Source organism: Oreochromis niloticus, linkage group LG2, assembly GCF_001858045.2.
Source record: "Oreochromis niloticus isolate F11D_XX linkage group LG2, O_niloticus_UMD_NMBU, whole genome shotgun sequence".
Classification (NCBI taxonomy): Eukaryota; Metazoa; Chordata; class Actinopteri; order Cichliformes; family Cichlidae; genus Oreochromis; species Oreochromis niloticus.
In genome coordinates this window covers 27,102,395-27,120,650 of record NC_031966.2, presented here as the reverse complement: position 1 = coordinate 27,120,650, position 18,256 = coordinate 27,102,395, and the positions used below count along the sequence as shown (strand labels likewise).

General features: G+C 44.0%; 1 protein-coding gene across 4 annotated transcripts in view; it reads right to left on the bottom strand.

The window, feature by feature from the left end:
- Positions 1 to 664: 664 nt before the first annotated feature.
- The window catches only part of nexmifb (neurite extension and migration factor b), a 52,034-nt gene continuing 34,442 nt past the window's right edge, over positions 665 to 18,256 (bottom strand). For 2 of the 4 annotated variants that reach the window (XM_019367560.2, XM_025897172.1), the window contains exons 2-4: positions 13,764 to 13,906; positions 4,041 to 8,235; positions 665 to 1,689 (exon numbers count right to left, since the gene is read on the bottom strand). In XM_019367560.2, coding sequence (XP_019223105.1) covers positions 1,623 to 1,689; positions 4,041 to 8,235; positions 13,764 to 13,857 — 4,356 coding nt within the window. In that variant the 5' untranslated portion in view covers positions 13,858 to 13,906 and the 3' untranslated portion in view covers positions 665 to 1,622. Of the gene's footprint in view, positions 1,690 to 2,679; positions 8,236 to 13,763; positions 13,907 to 18,256 lie in introns of all 4 variants that reach the window. The other 2 variants (XR_002064551.2, XM_019367565.2) reach the window with 2 other exon arrangements.

The following is an 18,256-nucleotide window of genomic DNA, read 5'->3' as shown; positions in this document are numbered from 1 at the left end:
TGAAGCTGTTTGCAGATATGCTGGTAGAGTGAAGATTTGTAAATGTACTCCAGCGTGATAGTAGTTCCTGGTTAAAGCAATGGATGGGTATTATATTCAAATCAGCTTTAAATAAGCTACTAGAGTGAAGCTAAGCTAGTAGAAGCTAGGAGAGAAGCTATTAGAGATTTGTAAATTTACTTTAATGTGATGTAGTTCCTTTTGAAAGCAATGGGTGGGTGGTAAAAAACAAAAAACAAAACAAAAGACAGCCCAACTCTCAAAAAAATACTGTTTTAAGTTATACATTGAAATTTTATTTAAATTAAATTAAAAGCTAGTAGAGTGAAGATAATCTACAGATGCTATTAGAAGCTAACAGAGAAGCCAGCAGAGTCAAAATTACTACTACTTTATTACTATAATGTAATGTAGTTCCTGGTTAAAGCGATGGGTGGGTGGTAAAAAACACAACCCAACTGTCTTTAGAAAGCAGCATTCAAAATCTTACTTTCAATTAAAATAAGATTTAAATAAACTACTGGAGTGAAGAGTAGCTAGTGAAGCTAGTAAAACCTAGCAAATAAGCTAGAGAAGCTAACAGAGAATTGTAAATTTACTCCAATGTAATGTAGCTCCTTTTTAAAAGCAATAAGTGGGTGTTAAAAAACACAACCCAACTCTCTTCAGAAAGCAGCATTCAAAATCTTATTTTAATTTGTATATTTACTCCATAAACATTATTACAAAACTCAGCAAGTTACCAATATTACATTATCACCATACAGGCTTGATCACAAATATTTAAAACCTTTGCAACAGTTACAACAAAACAAAAAAAACAAAATAATACTCAAATAATTTACATGAAAATCTATAAAACAGCAAATTGTTCACAAATTATATTTTTTTCCAAGTTTTCATTTTTTTTCTTTGCTTATTTGTGTTTTGCACAGTAACACAACACTCTCACAACAAGATCATGGTCTTATTACAAAACTCCCAACAAAATGTAAATATTTCTAGTTTTCTGTTGATACTTTCATATTTTGGTTTTTAAAACCAGAAACTTGTCATTGTATATCCTTTCCACTGCCCATAGAGGCGCATAAAAGGTTACTCACACACACAAATACTTCACAGCACTTTCTAAGAAAAATATACACTTACAAAATATGTTACAAATTGGCACACAAAAAATATACAAGATTTTGTAGTGTCAAGAGTTCATTAAGATTCCTTCTGGTAACAACTCTAGACAGTATATATAAAGCTCGGTAATCTTTTAATGAAAAGAGCAAAAGTAATTCCAATCAGTGTCAAAGAATCATGAAGTGAATACATCAAACATAACATTATAATATACATTCATAAAGAGGGTTAGGAACCTAATCTATTTTGCATTTCTTTTTTTTTTTTCGTTAACACTGGTGAAATGAAACATACCGAAAAATGAAAATAAAAAAATCGAAACTGAACGGTAAAGAAAAGAAAACAATTGTCAGCTTTCTTAGCACCATTAACATGAGGCAGCTCAACAGTGGCACATTTTAAAAACAAACCGAAAAAAAAGAAAGAAAGAAAATTATGAACTCAGAGAAGTACATTCAATTTGACAATAGGCAGAAATGAGAGAAGGCAGACTAAATGGGCTTGCAGCCCATGTGGAGCTTCCCATCAGCAGCTTGTCTTGGTCCTAACCCTGATACACTATAGAAAAGAAACAAAGGATCATGGCAGAGAGGAGAGAGAGAGAAAAAAAGAGACACAGAAAGATTGATTACGATTCTTGCCGTATGCAAGCAATCAATTAATATAACCTGTGTGTCAGAACTGCCATATCCACTGTGACAAGGCCTGCTTTAAAATCAATCAATCAGTCAATCAGTTTGTCCGCACATCTCCATGCAGTCTCATGTAATTACTGCTAAAAATGATAACGTTGTTTAAAAGACAGTGAAAATAATTTCACATATTTCTACACAATATACTAAGTGTTTGATTGGATCTGCATTTCTCCTGAAATTCGTTTAGTGTATAAAATCAAAGCGATTTTATTACTGATTAAGCGTGATTGTATGGTTCATTTTTAAGTGGCTTTCTAGATATTTATTTCAGAGCTGTGAGGTAGTGAATGAGCCCAAATTAAAAGAAATGGCCTGTGAATACGCTGGATCAGACAGACGCAATATATATACATATATATATATATATATATATAATATATTTCTTTTCAATTTGTGCCTGTATTTAGCCTTAAATTTCTGGTCACAATATTTTCTGCCAGAAGTCTGACCCATTAAACAGGACAATCAAAGATGTAAAATGAAGTAGAATGAAAAGAAAGAAACATTATGGACATTATGTGAAATATGAGCTAAATAATCAGACTGAAATACGGCAGCGCCATGAAATAAATTACATGAGAATGTCAAGAAAAGTTACTGTTTAAATTACCATTTTTTTCAGGTAAGATAGAAGTAAAAATTCCACATGGAGTGAATGCAAAGACATGCTTTCCTTCATTTACAAGATTACTGTTTCTATTTGTACTGAAAACTGCTTTCACGTTCACGCTGACTGCAATAATGTCCATTCGTGACTGATGTGCGCATCAGAATCTCTACTGCCTTAAATTTCCAGTACAAACAGCTTTTCGGTGAGGCACAGCCCCAAATGACAAATCATCTTCTTGCTTACCCTCAGACATCTGCGCTACACTCTTCTTGGTCCAGAGAAAGCTCATTTGAACATCTCTCTCTTTTTTTTTCATCTCCTTCCTCTACAGTAGCCTTCAGAGCAGATCTCCCCTTTGCCTCTCTTTTGTTGCTTCTCAGTGCCAGGCGATGTTGAGGTAAATTGAATTTGGCAAACAAAGTGGGGGAAACGAGGAGAATTCAGAGTCTTTCTGATTTGGTTTAGTGAGTGGTGGTGTACCACTGCCAGCTGTTGGTGCCTTTCATCAGAGAAGAGAGAGAAAAGTCTCAAATAAAGAATTCCTGTAGTTGCAAGTCTCTGTAAGGAGTCTCCAACCCGAGCAGCCAATATTCCAATGGATAGAAAAGAGGAACAGCCAATATTCACACATATATAAGAGGTCATTTACACAGCATTGTTACTTTTGGCACAATGATTTTAAGATTATAATTATCTTTTTTTCTTTTTTTTCTTTTTTTTTTTGCAAATATTGCATGTCCCTGTACAACAACATTGACAAAAATACTCTGAGGGTGGAGCTTTTATGAATTTGCAAGGCGTAAAAATGTTAATTTAGATAACCAGTTCCTCTAAACTCCAGAAGAAGAAAACAAAAACTTGACAAAAGGAAAGGGGGAGCCATTCCAACTTTGAGGGGGGGAAAAAAAAGACAATGTCTGATATGTCATCAATACAAAATGGTCCCATCTCGTGTTTAAGATGTCTCGGGCTTAAATTGGGCTCATTTATTGAAGGTTTCCCTCTTGAAATGAGCCAGGCAGTGTATGACGGACAGCAACAACAGGACATCCATATTCTGCATACAAAAACAGATGAGGAGGAGGGGTGCGTAGATGTCACTCAATGCATTTATGTATATAGCTACATCTTTAGGGAAAAGGGAAATAAATATGTAATTCAGGGAAGCTAGTTCTGCTGAGAAAATACAAAAACAAAGTTCCTCAAAAAGGCGACAGAACTTTTTTCAAGGCTTATTTCTCTTTTTCAGACAAAAATCAAACAAAAAAGGAAAGAAAAGAAAAAACGACTATAAGAAGAACAAACAAAGCAGAAACAACAAAAGCAAGAAAAATGCAGCCATGGTCGTTTCAAATCTCAATCAAGCTTGACACAATCACTCAATAGGTAGTTTGCAAAGTACAAGAAGTTTCTCATGCAGATATTAATTTCCTCTTCAGGGGGTTAAAAGGAAGTGGGAGTAGTCAGGGGGGAAACGTAGAACTCATGCAGCTCTGGCATAGCGTCAGTGTAGGTATGTTTGGGAGGGAGGGCTGAGCAGGTAGTGGGGGAAAGTGAGAAGGGGAGGGGAGGGGGTACAACAGCAGCTGATAACAAAATATTACCTCAGTTTCTCAAAAGAGGTCATCAGTGCTATGTCCTTATTTGGGTCTCTCTCAGCTCGCTTCCCCTTCAGTGTCTCAATCCGAGGGAACTTTGCACTCGTCTTGTGGCGGTACAGCTTTTTGTGAGCAGGCCCGGGGTTAATAAAGTTGGGTTTATCAAACATGTTACAGCCTAGAGCAAGTTGAGGGAATAAAGGATGAGAGGGGTTGAATTTGGCCTGGTTTTTGCCTCCTTTCCCCCCTGCCTTTCTGCCTCTCCCAGCCCCTGTGAGCACAGCTCCTTTTTTCTTCAGGTCAGCCTCAGTTCCTGCCAAGATTTTGAGGGTCTTTAGGTTGAGACTGTTGGCCTCAGAGGGCATGCAGGCCTCCGACATGGGGTTCCACAGTGGCTCAATGGAGGCCATCATGAACCTTTGGACCTCGGCCATGCCAGAGACAATGTTGGACAGAATATTGGAGGGCTCCTCAAATTCTCTCTGGTCATCCCCCACCAGGCTGTTACTCTCCGACCATCCGGTGCCAGGCCAGTCCCCAGTGCTGCTACTGTCAGTCAGGCCTGTGCCACCTGCCTGGTTCTTTGCTGCCTTACCCTCTAACATGGCCTTTATCTTTTTGGTGGAACGAGAGTTCTGTTTGGGAGTCTTGACCTTCTCTGACTTGGGGGCTCTCGGCGCCCGTACCTTCTTCGGGCTCTGTCCTCCTGCTGTTTGTTTGCAGCTGCCTTTCCTTTTTGACTTTATGCTTTTCGCGCCATTCTGTTCATCAAATTCTGTAGCTGCCATCTCCTTTTTATCTAAACCTAAGACATCTTGATTGTTGAAGTTGTGCAGCGGAAACTGGTTGTCCTCCACCGGGTATGCGCTTGCCGTGCGCTCCTGTTGCTGTATGACGTCACAGTTCCACTTTACCTCCCTATTGCAGTCCATGCTTATATCATTCACATCCTGGTATTCTCCAACATTCCCTGCCATCTTCATCTCACGCCCAACAACCTGAGGGGACAGATTTGGGGTCTCAGGAGGGGAAAGCTCTGACAGTGATGAGTGCCTAAACTTGTCAGGGGTGAAGTTAGAGATATCCAGCAGGTCTGAGGACTCCCTGAGTGGGGTAAGGGCATCCACACTCTGCTGAATCACCACTTTAGGACTGCAATGAGCTAAGAAGCTGTCTCGGCCCTCCTCCTCACCCTCTCGCTCACAAGACTTGAGGCTGAGTGAGCTGTAATTGCTGGAGGAGGCTGACAGAGAGCCCACTGAGTCATAGCTGATGAGCCTGCCATTGTCTGTGCACAGGGACCCTCGCTGGTATTGCACCTGGCCCTCCACGCAGGCAGACTGACACACTTGCAGATCTGCCCCGGGCTGCAGCCCAGACTCACTCAGGTAGCTCTTCTCATAAAGCAGCCTGTCAGCCTCAGGGCTCAGCTGGCTGTAGTTAGACACTGGCAGGCTGTCATTCAGGGGAACAGCAGCTGGGAAGTTGTTGGGTAAGATGGGAGTCTCGGGGGTCTCAGGCCCAAAGCTCTGGCTGTGACTTGCACAGAGCTGTGGGTGCCACATCTGGGGGAAGCTGGGGCAGTTCTGAGGAGACTGCTGGAGCTCGGACTCAGAGGGAGGCGAGAGGACGCAGCTCTGAGCGAGCTGCAGAGAAGAAAACTGTTTCTCCTCCAGGGACAGCCCCAGAGAATACTGCTGCCTAGAGGACTGCTGGGGGAAATAAGAGATAGCCGCTCCACCTGAGGAGTCTGTGGCATCTAACAGGGTCTGCAGGTAGCCCCCCGGGATGACAGGGACACCCGTCTCCACCTCCTCTGAGGAGGAGGCAGCTTTGTCAGGAGAGCAGGTGGATGAAACAAAGGGGAATTTCTCCTCAGCGGCTTGAGCGGTGGCGGTATTGTCAGAGAAATGCGGTTTGACTGTAGTTGAGCTAATGCCTGCCTCTTCTAACCCAGCAGTGGGGTCCTCAATCTGTGCCGCAGTGGCACAGGCATCCGTTTCATTTGTCACGCTCCTCCCCTCCTCTCCTTCTGCCTCTTTTATTTTCTTGCTCCTCAGCCTGGCTTCACTTTTGAATTTCCTTATCCTGACTGTTTTATTTCCTCCCAATCTCCTCCCCTCCCTCTCCTCCCTCTCCTGGGAGCGGCTCTTGGCTGTGACTGTGTGTGTGATGGAGTTTGTGTCTAATGTGACTGGGAGGCCTGGGGCTGCTATTATTCCTCCTACCGTGGGGGTGGCCTCTTCTTTAGTGACACCTCCCTGGCCCCGATCAGAGAGAGGGGAGGACTGTGCTGTTGCTGATTGCTCCACAGTGTGAATCCTCTGAACCTTAAGCCGGTTTGCAATCTTGTATTTCCTTTTGGGATGACTAGAATTAAAAGGGCGATGGTGGCGTCCGTTTAGATGAAAACCGCGTTGTTGTTTATCTCTGGCAGCCAGCTTAAGCTGTTCCTGTCTCTCTCTTTGCTTCTCCTGCCAGAAATGCTTCAGAGGAGCCAGTGTCTCATATTTGCTTACTGTGTCGGCATTTAAGCTCACAGTCGCATCCACAGGGTCCAGCTTGCCCAGTTTCACTGACATGAGTCTCTCTCCTTTAAACCTGTTGATGATGATGTACTTGATGACCACGGGTGGCTCTTTGCGGCAGGATTTCCGGCGTTTTTTGGGGCACCAGTCTACATCCTCCTCTTCTTTCTGACCAGCGGGGGCTTTCTCCTTTTTCTCCGCATTTTTCTCACTCTCAAGCGAGTCAACATCATATAAGTAATCATCGCTGTATCGAACCTTTCTTTTGGAACGCAAGCCATAGTTGAGAGGGTTCGAGGGACTGAGGAATCTCTTTGAGTGGCTCTTTTTAAACTTTCCCTCCTGCAGGGTGTCTGAGGACGAGCCAGTGCAGGAGCTGTCATCACTGAACTCCCCTGACTCCTCTGTGGAATTGAAGTCCATTAGGTAGCTGACTTTGGGAGTGGACATAGGCGAGCCGTGGGAACCATCAAGTGGACTCCTAGCACTGCAGTCCCCGGCCTTTCCTTCCTGTGCTCCCTCCAGGATGAGTTCATCAGTTTTGGGCTGAAGATCCTCTGCGGTTCTCCTCAAGACTGCTGCTCCTTCCTCTTTCTTGGCACAGTTGGCCAGGACGCTGGGGAAGAAGTTGAACTGCGTCTCCTCCTGCAGAACATTTGTTTTTTCCCTCATGTTGTCCTGGAAAGACTCATAGCGAATCTTGAGCGAACAGACATCACTGCTTAATGTCGAATCGTCGTCTTCGTCGTCAAACAGATTGTCGACGTCTTCCTCTGAGAAGAGGTTGACCGACAGTTCATTCTTAGAACAAAGGTCCAGCAGTTCCATCTTACTCTCACTGATAAAAGACTCAAAGTAGCCCCAGTCCTGGCTGGCATTAGCCAGCAGAACTTCTTCTCCACTAACCTTGTCTAGTAACAGTCCTTCATACAAATTCTTAGCTGTTGCATCATCTTCGGGGTCATCGCAGTCCCCTGTTGTTTTGTTTGCATCCCCTCTCTTGCCCTCACCTGGGGCTTTTGGCAGAGGAAAGCTAAGTAGCTGGTCAGAGAGGAGCTGTTCTCCATAGTGACTCACTGCCTCCCCCGCGTGGCTCAGGCACTGAATGCTGATGTTGTTGATGTCAGAGAAGTCCTCTCGGCTCACATCCCCTATCCTTACACTTAGACCAGTCTCCGTGTCAGGGTTGGCGGTGGGGTCGTGGGGTGTGTTCTGGATGGCGTTAGGGTCAGTGGCATCACGTGTTTCAATGAAGCAGCCGAGGCAGGTTCGGTTAGGCTGAAGAAGACACTCTTCCGTCAGGCCAGACACGGTGCCAGGCTCCATCATTGTCGCTGATAGAGGGAGGGCAACAGGTAATGGAAGGGACGTTTTCTGGTTGTCTCCTGTCGGCGCCCAGGAGCTTACAGCTGGGCTAGAGAGTGATGAGGGAGCGGGCGTGTGGTGAAGATGGGGGACCACAGTTGGAGGGTCATTGGAGGAAGGGGATGCTGTTAGGCCCAGAGAGGGCTCAGTCCCAAGGGGCAAGGGGAGGGCTGGCGATGTAGGAGTGGTCCTCTGATGCGCTGGGCAGGCCTGTTGTGAAGTCTCTGCGTCAGGAGGAGGCGAGGACGGAGGGAGAGCAGCATCGACGAGCCCGCACAGACTCAGATCGCTACTCTGCTCACATAGCCCTGCAGGGGGAAAAAAGAGAAAAGATTTCAGCTCTTTGAAATGTAAGTGTGGAGTTAAATTACATTGTTTTTGTTCTTTTAGTTACCCCGACATTCTTCTAAGCTGCTCAGACGCAATTAGTGTCAATTAACCCCCTAGAGCTCAAAATGTCATTTCATGATGCCAGCCTTAAACATTAATAATTCAGTTTTGGTTCCAGATTCAATAAGAGGTATTAGCAATGTCAAGTTGGACAATTCCTTACTCATTACTTGCTTGATGTTCAAATGTGAAAGCCGAGACTCGGCGAGAAGCAACACAGCCGTAAAGAAATCCCACCAAACTCTGAGAGCACTTAAAACACAAAGACGATCAAAGATAAAATGGAGTCACCTTTATGTAATGTTAGCATGCTGGCAAAAGTGAAAGTGATACAGAGCTGCAAGAATTTTAATTGGCTTATTTGACAGAACAAAAGGAGCAATTGTATCACATGCTTGCAGGTGACAATGCAAAGAGCCTGTTGTCGTTCCTGCCCGAGCAGTATATACGAGATCAAATTAATGCAGCCACCTTGCTTCATGTCCCCCACCCTGCAGTGTTTCTGTGCAGACACAGAACCACTAGCTTTTAAGTAACAAGATACCATTAAATTACACAGACCGACCGAAACAATGACTCAAATGAAAGTAGATTTCGGTGATTTTCCACAGGTCACTTGTGACAATGTCTTAATCAGTTGAAGACATCCATCTGATGAGTAACAATCAAAACTCGCAGAAGTGGCTTGCAGCAGCAGGCAGATCGCTGTGTTTGCTCTGCATAATTAGATGACAGCAGCGGAGGCAGGTATGTACACATGGGACACGACAGGCCCATATGTTGGAGACTGTATAACCAATACCATCCACACCTGCCTCCCTCTACAATCCCAAGCTGCTGCCTTCCAGATATTCTTTAAAACGATGCCAGGGAGAGAAAAAAATAAATAAAATTGAAAACCCTAGCACAGCAATTAATGTGTTCACAGAGGTTAACTAGCAACAACCCCCATTTTAGAATGGATGCGCCTAATCATTATTGAGGTAGTGATAAATGCTTGAGGGGAAGACTGCTTAGCAAACCGTATTCAGCGTTGCTGTATTGGCGGTGAGTAAATCTTTGAATATGGATATGATTTGAGAGTGATTTAATGAGGTAATGAAATTTCTGAGAGCTGGTCTCTACGGGTCTGCGGCCTGCAGACACACCGGAGCAGCCACAGTGCTTACTAAAAGCATGCGACTGCGGTACTGTCACTCTTAATGAAGAAAACCTCTAGAGAAATATCCATCCTCTCTTTCCCTCTCGTCGTCAGAGAACTGTTATAGCAGCAACTCGTCAGAGGCTGCAGAAGCATCACAGCGAGGCGTTCGCCATCAGGTCCTCTCAATCTGTGAGCCAAAATGACCTCAGAGCTAAAGCATGGGACTGACACATGTTCTCTGCGGAGAGTCATGACAGATACCCTTTTTCTACATTTAAGATTGAATACTAGCAAATTTACATGGTTGCTTACTGTAAAGAGGAGGACTACAAAAGGAAACGCTTTCCATTCGTGAGCACACTTCATCTTGAATTACATGTAAACAGAGCAGATTTCCAGCAAGCGGAGACAAGACAAATATAAAGCAGAGATTAGTTATCGCTCGCCCTACAAAGGTGCGAAGCCACCGAAATGAGGAAGTTACACGAAAAGGGAAAGAGGTTATTAACTTCCTTCATCCCTCTGTGCTCACGTGTAACTTAAGCTGCCACCAAATATCGCCGAAAGATTGGTCAAAATTGCCCTGAAACATTAAACTCATATTGAGAAATGTGTTTCCTCTGGGTTTATAATGGATTAACAATCTATCCTGTCCAATGTGTGTGTGTATTGTATGTGCTGAGCGGGGCAGAAAGTGTGTGTGTGTGTGTGTGTGTGTATGAGAGGGAGAGTGATAGAGTGTGAGTATTGGCTTGGGGGTATAGTGTTATCGAGAGGCCATCTGTCTCCAGCTGGACCATTAGCTCTTCAGCTGTTCAGAATGTGGCACAGATCAGTCAGTCAGACAGGTATACAAACACACACACACACACACACACACACACACACACACACACACACACTGGGTCTTACAGTGATGACTGTAGCTGACAAATCGAGTTTGACATTTGAGGTCAAAGGGGGGATCGGCAGCTTCCTGTTCACTGATATGGTACAGCATAATGTTACTACAATATCTGAGCTGGCAAATGTAAACAAGATACACATCCAAAATAGTCGCTGCTGCCAGAATTCAATATTTAGCTTACAGAAAGAGTAGCAAAAAAAGAAAAAAAAAACAAGCTTTATACACTCTGAGATCCTCCAAGCACGGCTGTACTTTTCTAATGGTGTTATCGGGAGAGGAGCTCTTCGGATAGAAACTGAGGCTGGATGTGACATGGCTCATGCAATCTGGCGTGGACATTCACCACTGAGCATATGGAAGGACCCCGGCTGCTGGCAGGTGGTGGTGATCTTCTGATTCCCAACACTGCCAAGCCCAGCCATGCTAGACAGCCCGATCACTGCCAAACTAGACCAGACCAGACCAGACCAGTTAGCACTCGGAGCTCTCCGAGACACATCTCTTTTTCTAGCCATAACATTCGGGGCTTCGTCCACCTGAGGTAGGCCCAGGCTGCTTTGTGCCAGGCAGCTCTGCACGGTAACAAGCCCATGCCGAGGGACACGGTCACGGACATGAGGGGAGAGACTAGTTGGCGCCTGTGGGCCTGTCTATTAGTGTGTCAGATGCCACACGTGCGCATACACATGTATGCTTTTTTTGTCTTTAATTACATTCCAATTAGAGCTACATTATAAAGCAAAGAAAAACAGAAAAGCCTAAGAATAACAGGAACATCTGTCACTGATATTAAATTAAATTCATGCATCTTCTCCAAAGGAATGGCCAAAGGAACACATTTTTCAGCTATCACAATACGACACACAATGCAAATGAAAACAGCTGACATGGCCTTTTCCCCTTTTGCGATGGCTTTTAGAAAGCATTCCTTTTTCCATCCCCCTTTTCATCCCTTCTTCCACCCTTTTCCCTTCCAACTTCCTGCTTCTTATCCCCATTACATGGAGGCTTTTACAATCGTAAAATGCAGAGCTAGCCATTCTGCAGCTCAGCCACCCGGGGCGTTCAGTCATCCAGCTGGTAGGCCAGCCACAGAAGCCGTTTGCTCCATCTTCACTATATGACATTTTGTGAATGGTGGTGGCGGTTGTGGTAGTGGTGGGGGGGGAATCAATCCGGCCAGTACAGGATGTTCATAATAAGTGGTGAGTAACTGCGGCATGATTCATGGCCATCCTCCTCAAAGAACTGCCCTATTCCTGCTCAATGGAGCTGCTTTCACTCTCTCCTGTATTTTTTTAATGCTCTCATTCCACCTCTCCTCGTCTCTCTTGCTCTCTTTTCCTCTTGCTGCCTCTCAAGGAGTAGGCAAGTGCTGGGGATAATCTGTCTCAGTTCCAACTGAGGCTGACCAGAGCTGAAACACCGAGATAAACCTCATCGAAGGATCAGTGGTGCTTGGTAGATAGAAACTATGGGGAGAAGTAGGTGGTGGGTGAATGACTGAAAATGCACAGCATCAGTAGGGCTTATTGTCCAGTAAAAAGGAAGAGATTACACTGCTAGCTGATTTCTTTTGAGTTAGATTTGGTTTTAAAAACCATTTATACAGCTAACAGAAACATGGCCCCATATTGTAATGGTTTACACATTCGCCTAGCACTGAAAACTCTCCTGTTTGATCCAGGAAAGCGACGCAGATCCCTTTGGGTTCTGTCAGAAAAGGCATCTGGTGTAAAACAAAAATAAAAATTCTGCCAAATCAAACATGTGGAGCTAGCAACTGTGGAGACCCCTTGTGAATAAGGCAGCAGCCAAAAGTAGCTCATATACCTTTTAGAAGAAAACATTTGTAAACCCTTTGGAGATACCAGGATTTCTAAATTGATATGTGGTTGCAAAAAGTAAAAAAACAAAATCCAACTGGACTAATTCATAAATAATTGTGTGTGTTTTTCATAGTGGACAGGGAACAAGTGAATTTAGCAAATTGTATAACTTTCCGAAGGTGTTTTGCTGTCTCTCTTCTGGTGCTCTTGGTATGATCTTTGCAAGGAAAGCTACAAAAGTCCTGAAATTCCTCGACTTGGACACAGTTATGTCCATCTTCATAACACTCCTCCTAAAGTCCTCTTAAAGTCCTGTGAAAGTTGGTTCTTTCTTCATGAGGGCAGAATTTGGCACTAACCAGATGTTTGTCTTTATTTGGGGACAGGCTCGATTCCATCTCGCACTCCAACGTCAAATTGCAGACGGTCTTTGGAGTCAGGTGTTCCTTAATCACAACATCTGACTCTGCTGGAGCCTATCCCCCATAAGGGCGAGAAGTGCACTTTGCACAGTTTGTACTTTTTGAAATTCCCTTACTTTCATTAATAAAAAATGCATGAAAAATGCATGTTTTTGTGTGTTACTGATTAACCGTTTTCTACATTAGACAACGTCTAATGTTGACTTTTGACACTTCCGTTTATATCAATAAAGATGTGTTTTTTTTCATGGGTAGCTGCATAGGCAGGGACCACCTTCACTAACTTCTTAGGAACCAACAAGTCATTGCGTTATATAAGCAGGCCTGAAATATGACAGAAACCACTCAGGTCAGACAGGAACTTTAAGAGTTACTCCTCATAGGCTTTCAAGGGGTAAAGAGTTAAGTGAAACTGTGTAGAGTGAATGAAGTTCAGACGACAATGTGCAATGTAGAAATCTTAGCAGTTTCAAAGCATTTGCAACCTTTTTCCTGCAAATATATAATTACTAATCAAGGTTTCGGTTTCTGAGATTTTGCAGAGAAAAAAAAACAGGAGCCCAAAACTGAACTATAACAAGAAAATAAAATAACAATACAGTTATTATTAAAACAATGATGTAGACCTTTTGTTTTCACTATGTAATAAATGTGTATGAGAGAATTAATGGCTCCACCCACTTTTATATTTGCAGCTTTTTATGAGAAAAGATAGATTTATATTTCTGAGTTGTGGAAGCATAAGCAGAGAGGATTAACGACAGCTTAAAAAGCTTCAATTAATAATTCTTTTCCACTTTTCATTTAAAAAAAAACACACAGGATGTGTTTCACGCTCCCCATATCTTGTAAAAGAGCTTAAAACTGAGGGTGAAAAGCTAATTCAAGAAAAGCTAATTCTGTGCTATGTGCTAATACTAATTGTCTTTTCAAAGTTTTAAATGTGTTGTGAGAGAAACTGTTGTTAATAAGCTTTCATTTATTTTAATGAGTGCTTAAATATTCTTGGGCAAATTAAAAAAAACTCCTCTCTTCTGCAACCAAGTTTCTCTAAATGTTTAAAGCTGAGAAATAAAGAGCAAAATTAGCGTTCATGTGAGCTACTTAAAAAAACACAAAAAAACATGGTGTTAACGAGATATACCTGAATAGTTACCTGTGCTCTCCACTGCATTTGGATTCTCGGGTTCTGAAGTCTTCACAATCAATGTGAGACTGCTGTCTGTTAACACATCCATCAATACGGCTCAACGCTGCACCACCCACGCATCATTTTGACTGTCCCACCTGTTGAAAGACAAAGAGAAATAGAAAGAGACGTGAGTAAGAAGGCAATCGGTAAAAAAGGGCGACCGCCATGCGTATGAGGCAGAAAGGCATTAACGGCAGTGCATTAGATTTCATTACAACAAAAGACCGACGTTAAGCACAGACAAACAAAGTTGCGGCGGTTCAAGAAAAAGCTCCAAACGTGATCGAGGCATCAAACAGGCCCTTGGGGCATCAAACAATCACTCATTTCTTCTCCGTATCACAGATTCGTGTCTAAGATTAATTTAAACTTTGCCAACCACGAAAGTACACAAAGAATCGCAGCTTGGATCGCTATGGCAACTGTATGCCATACGATCCTATTTTAAGCTTCATTTAACATTTATAGCAGAGTTGTTAACCTATGCCAACCTTACATAGGCGGCTCTGAGCATATTTGTTTATTGTAATTAGCTGACTCCCTCCCTCCCGTGCGCCTCAGCAGCAAGAAATCTGAAGGAGCTCAAAGAGGAGAGATTAAAGAGATGTGACTGAGGCGGTGACAGCAAACTGTGAACACTGACAATACTTTTTATTGTAGCAAGTGATGGTGAAAAGTGGGGGTGGGGGATGATTGAGAGTACACGCGTGCGAGGGCCGGGTACGGCGTAATACAAAATAACATGTTAAAGGGTAGAGGAGAGAAGAGAGGTTGAAGTTTGTCGGCCTTTTAAAAATAGACACGGTAAGAGGGGCAACAAAAAGAAAGCATATTAATCTGCTGTGATTGTGAAAGAATAATGGCGATAAGAGAGACTCTGGGCTGGTAAATGATGAACATTTGATGTTGTGGCCTCCTGCCTGCTTATATTGTTTTCTTTTTTCCTCTCCTGCAGTCCTCCTCTAGAGGAGTGGTGCTGCAGGATGACAAATGAGCCCAGGGAGGGGATCTAATAACACGATCTCCTTGTGGTGTGAAAAGGGTGGCTCGGAGATTAAGACAGACGGCAGACAATAAGACAAAGGTAGTGTGTGGCTGACTACAACCAACTGCCACCTCTTTCATCCTATTTCTTCTAAATGTCATTAGCTGTTCACTGACCTGAGCGAGAGCGCTACCTGAAGGGAACCCCTGCTTCAGCTTACAGTTGCATACACACCAGCTCAGTGGGTAATTACCTCATGAGCCATCACATCTACTCATGTGTGCAGCAGGTACAGGGACCCTGTAGGTAGACTCAGTTAGATCCTGTTCTTCTCTTCAAAGAGAAGCACTGTTACACCCAAAGCCTGGGCTTAAGTGTACATTTACAGAGCTATGAAATGGTTTTGAGGCCATCTCCTATCAATTCGCCTCACCGAGGAGCTGAAATTCGACATCTGGCAATAAACGTGTCACCTGCAACAATGCGCGAGTTGGAACTGGATATCGCCACCAAACTGGATGACCCGGTTGAGCTGGGCTCAGCTTTTTGGGCATCACCAATGCAACGATCCTGAGGTGAATAGCAAAGCCACAACAGCAACCTATTAAATATAGGCTGTGGCCACCGAGCAATGTGTCTCCAGCATGGCTGTGACACAACACACAGCTGGGATGCTGGTCAAGCCACAGAGGTGCTGCTAGAGTTCAGCACTGAGAGCTGCTTGTGGGTGTGTGTCTGTGTTTATGCTCAGTTGCATGTGTGTTAGATAAAGCCCCAAGGCTGAGGATCCACAGCATCAACATCCACTGGCAGAGGCTGCACATACAATCACATGGAGAGAGGGAGAGAGGAGCAGAGAGAAAATGAAAGCCAGGCATTTAACAACACTCCCAACACCCCTTCTGCCAGCCAGCGCCAGTGCTTCAAATGTGTTTATTTTCCACATTATTCATGATTCTTCTGTATGTCCCCCCCTCACCACACGCGCACTCCACCCTTTACCATCTCCACCACTCTGTCAAGACCTGACGAGAGGCCATTTCAATAATGAAGATGGACTAACTGCAATAGAGAGTGCACATAAATTGGAGCTACAGCCAACAAGCATGTCCAATTTGCCAAGCGGTTAAGCCTGATGTCTGGGTGCAGCTTTAAGAGAGCGCCACGGCTGCCGTCAACAGGTTTGTGCCGACCTGATTCATCCATCCACATCATTAATACTTCACAGAGGGCACCACCATTTAACTCTGCTGCGGGAAACCACTCTTTAAACACCACACATTAGGGCACATAATCACTGTGCACTCATTTCTGTAGCATTCAGCAGGTGTAGGAAAATAGCTAGCACTTCTGACCCCCCTCCATTGTTCTTGCATGTGGGCTGGGGTCCTTTGCACGATGAGAAACTGAAATAGAGACAAAGAGCAGCGAGCGGAAAAAGCCAAACAGAATGATTAGAATTTGATTTATCCTTTTAAACCCTCCTCCACACGCGCCATGTGTTAATATGTAAGCTGGATAACAAGATAAGAACATGTTTACTTGCTCTATATGGAACTTATCAGCGCCACAATCTAATTCCTGCAAGCCTCTTCCCGGTTCTCCGTTTCACCGCATTTCTCCTCGATCCAATTGCATTTCTCGTCAATGAAGCGGCAACGAGAGGGATAGATGGAGTGGGATTGTGTATAATTGCCAAAAACTACGAGGCAAGGTCCCACAGCAGTAGTATATGTAGGTACAAAGGGGCCATTGTGCCAACAGAGGGATAGAGTCAGGGGCTAAGGAATAGATCCCCAACAGAGGAGCTCTCAAAGAGGGCATAGCGCCACAGGGAACACTGATCCAAACAGACAGCGCTGAAATGGCGAGTCCTGTTTTCAGCGCAGGTATACGGTTTCAGAGCAGGTTCACTGGTTGCAGACAGCCTGAGTAACCTGCCTCACACGCAACTCACGGTAATACTCCCGAGCTTGTGAGCTTGCAGCACTACGTGGTAGGACTACAGAGAAGCAGAAATCCAACACACACACACGCAATTGTACACACATCATGAATTTTAAAAATATCACATACTGTATTCACAGACCCACACAGTAAAAGCAGTTTGGACTCGTCTTTCAGGTTTTCTAAATTTGGGAAGAAAACCTTAGTGCTTAGAGCCACACCGTGAACGACACTGAGAATTTAGGTAGCTTTTTTAAAACACACGTGGAAACTCTTCTGCACGCTAGGGTACGACCTGCCCTGCTCCCCTCCAACCCTTCCTTCCGTTTCTCTGTCACAAACGCGAGCTTTGTTCTGTCAAATGGTCAACGGGCCTCCTCGCAGCTCATATGTCAGAGCTCTCCTCTTTCGAGGGCCAAGTGAACCTCAGAAAACCCTTTTTCATTGAACCATTTGCATCAACTCGTGTTGCCACGTCTTCTGATAAATGCTCCAAATGAACACATTGCAAAGACTGCTGCAGATGACCGCCTGCTGAATGCCAACATGTTAAACAAGTGAGCCATCGGTGTTTGCAATTATAGCTGGTCGATATGGCGGCACAGTATTAATCTTTCTTTTAATGCCGTGCTGTAACAAAGGCCATTATGCAAAACCTCATACAATTAGACCAGGAAATACAAGACTGACGTCGAATACGGCGAACACATTAGCAGTGTTGCTAATTTGCACCTGCAGTAACAGTGTTCAGCAGCATTTATGTTTTTGACAGCAACAACTGCTGCATCGCTAGCACCATATGCTTCCCGTGTTGTGCCGCTGTTTTTGTTTCAGCTGCCTCTTCAACACAAAGCTCACACCGGCTAACTCGTGTCATGAGCGTGCTCTGCAGGTTTGGCCTGTGCTGCTGTTGCTGCTGCTGCTGCTGAGGAGAAATCTCAATGATTTTGTCTCTGACACATGGAGAGGGAGGGAAAAAAAAGATTCCTTATCTGCAAATCTTAATTCAATGGTGTTTCCTACACGCGCCTCTGCTACTGTGCACCTTCCTTGTCAGCTGTTTGCTGCTGTATTTGATCCAACATCCTCACCTAAAACCCCCCTGACACGGCCACGGTGATGGCAGAGATACGGCCTGCGCTTGAGATAATCACTGTCAATCACGGGCTGCTGGAGAGCCCAGGAAGCATCTGATAGGTAAAGATTCACTATGAATCAGGATTATAGAGTTGGATCTTTATCAGCGCAGCACAACCTGCAGAGACAGATCTGGACAATTGTAGCTACTGTTACCCCCTCAGGCCTTTGCATGCTCCAAAATAAAGGTGCAGGCCCAGGAGTGTATGGCAGGAGAATGCTCAAGCCATTAATGCTATCTTCCTATTAAAATGACTGCAAGCCTGCTGAAATATAGTATGAGTGACAATGATGACGGGATTTAATCCAAGCTTGCGTGGCCTTAGCGTGCACCGTCACCGTTTTAAATATCTTTGATTACGGTTAATGTTTACTT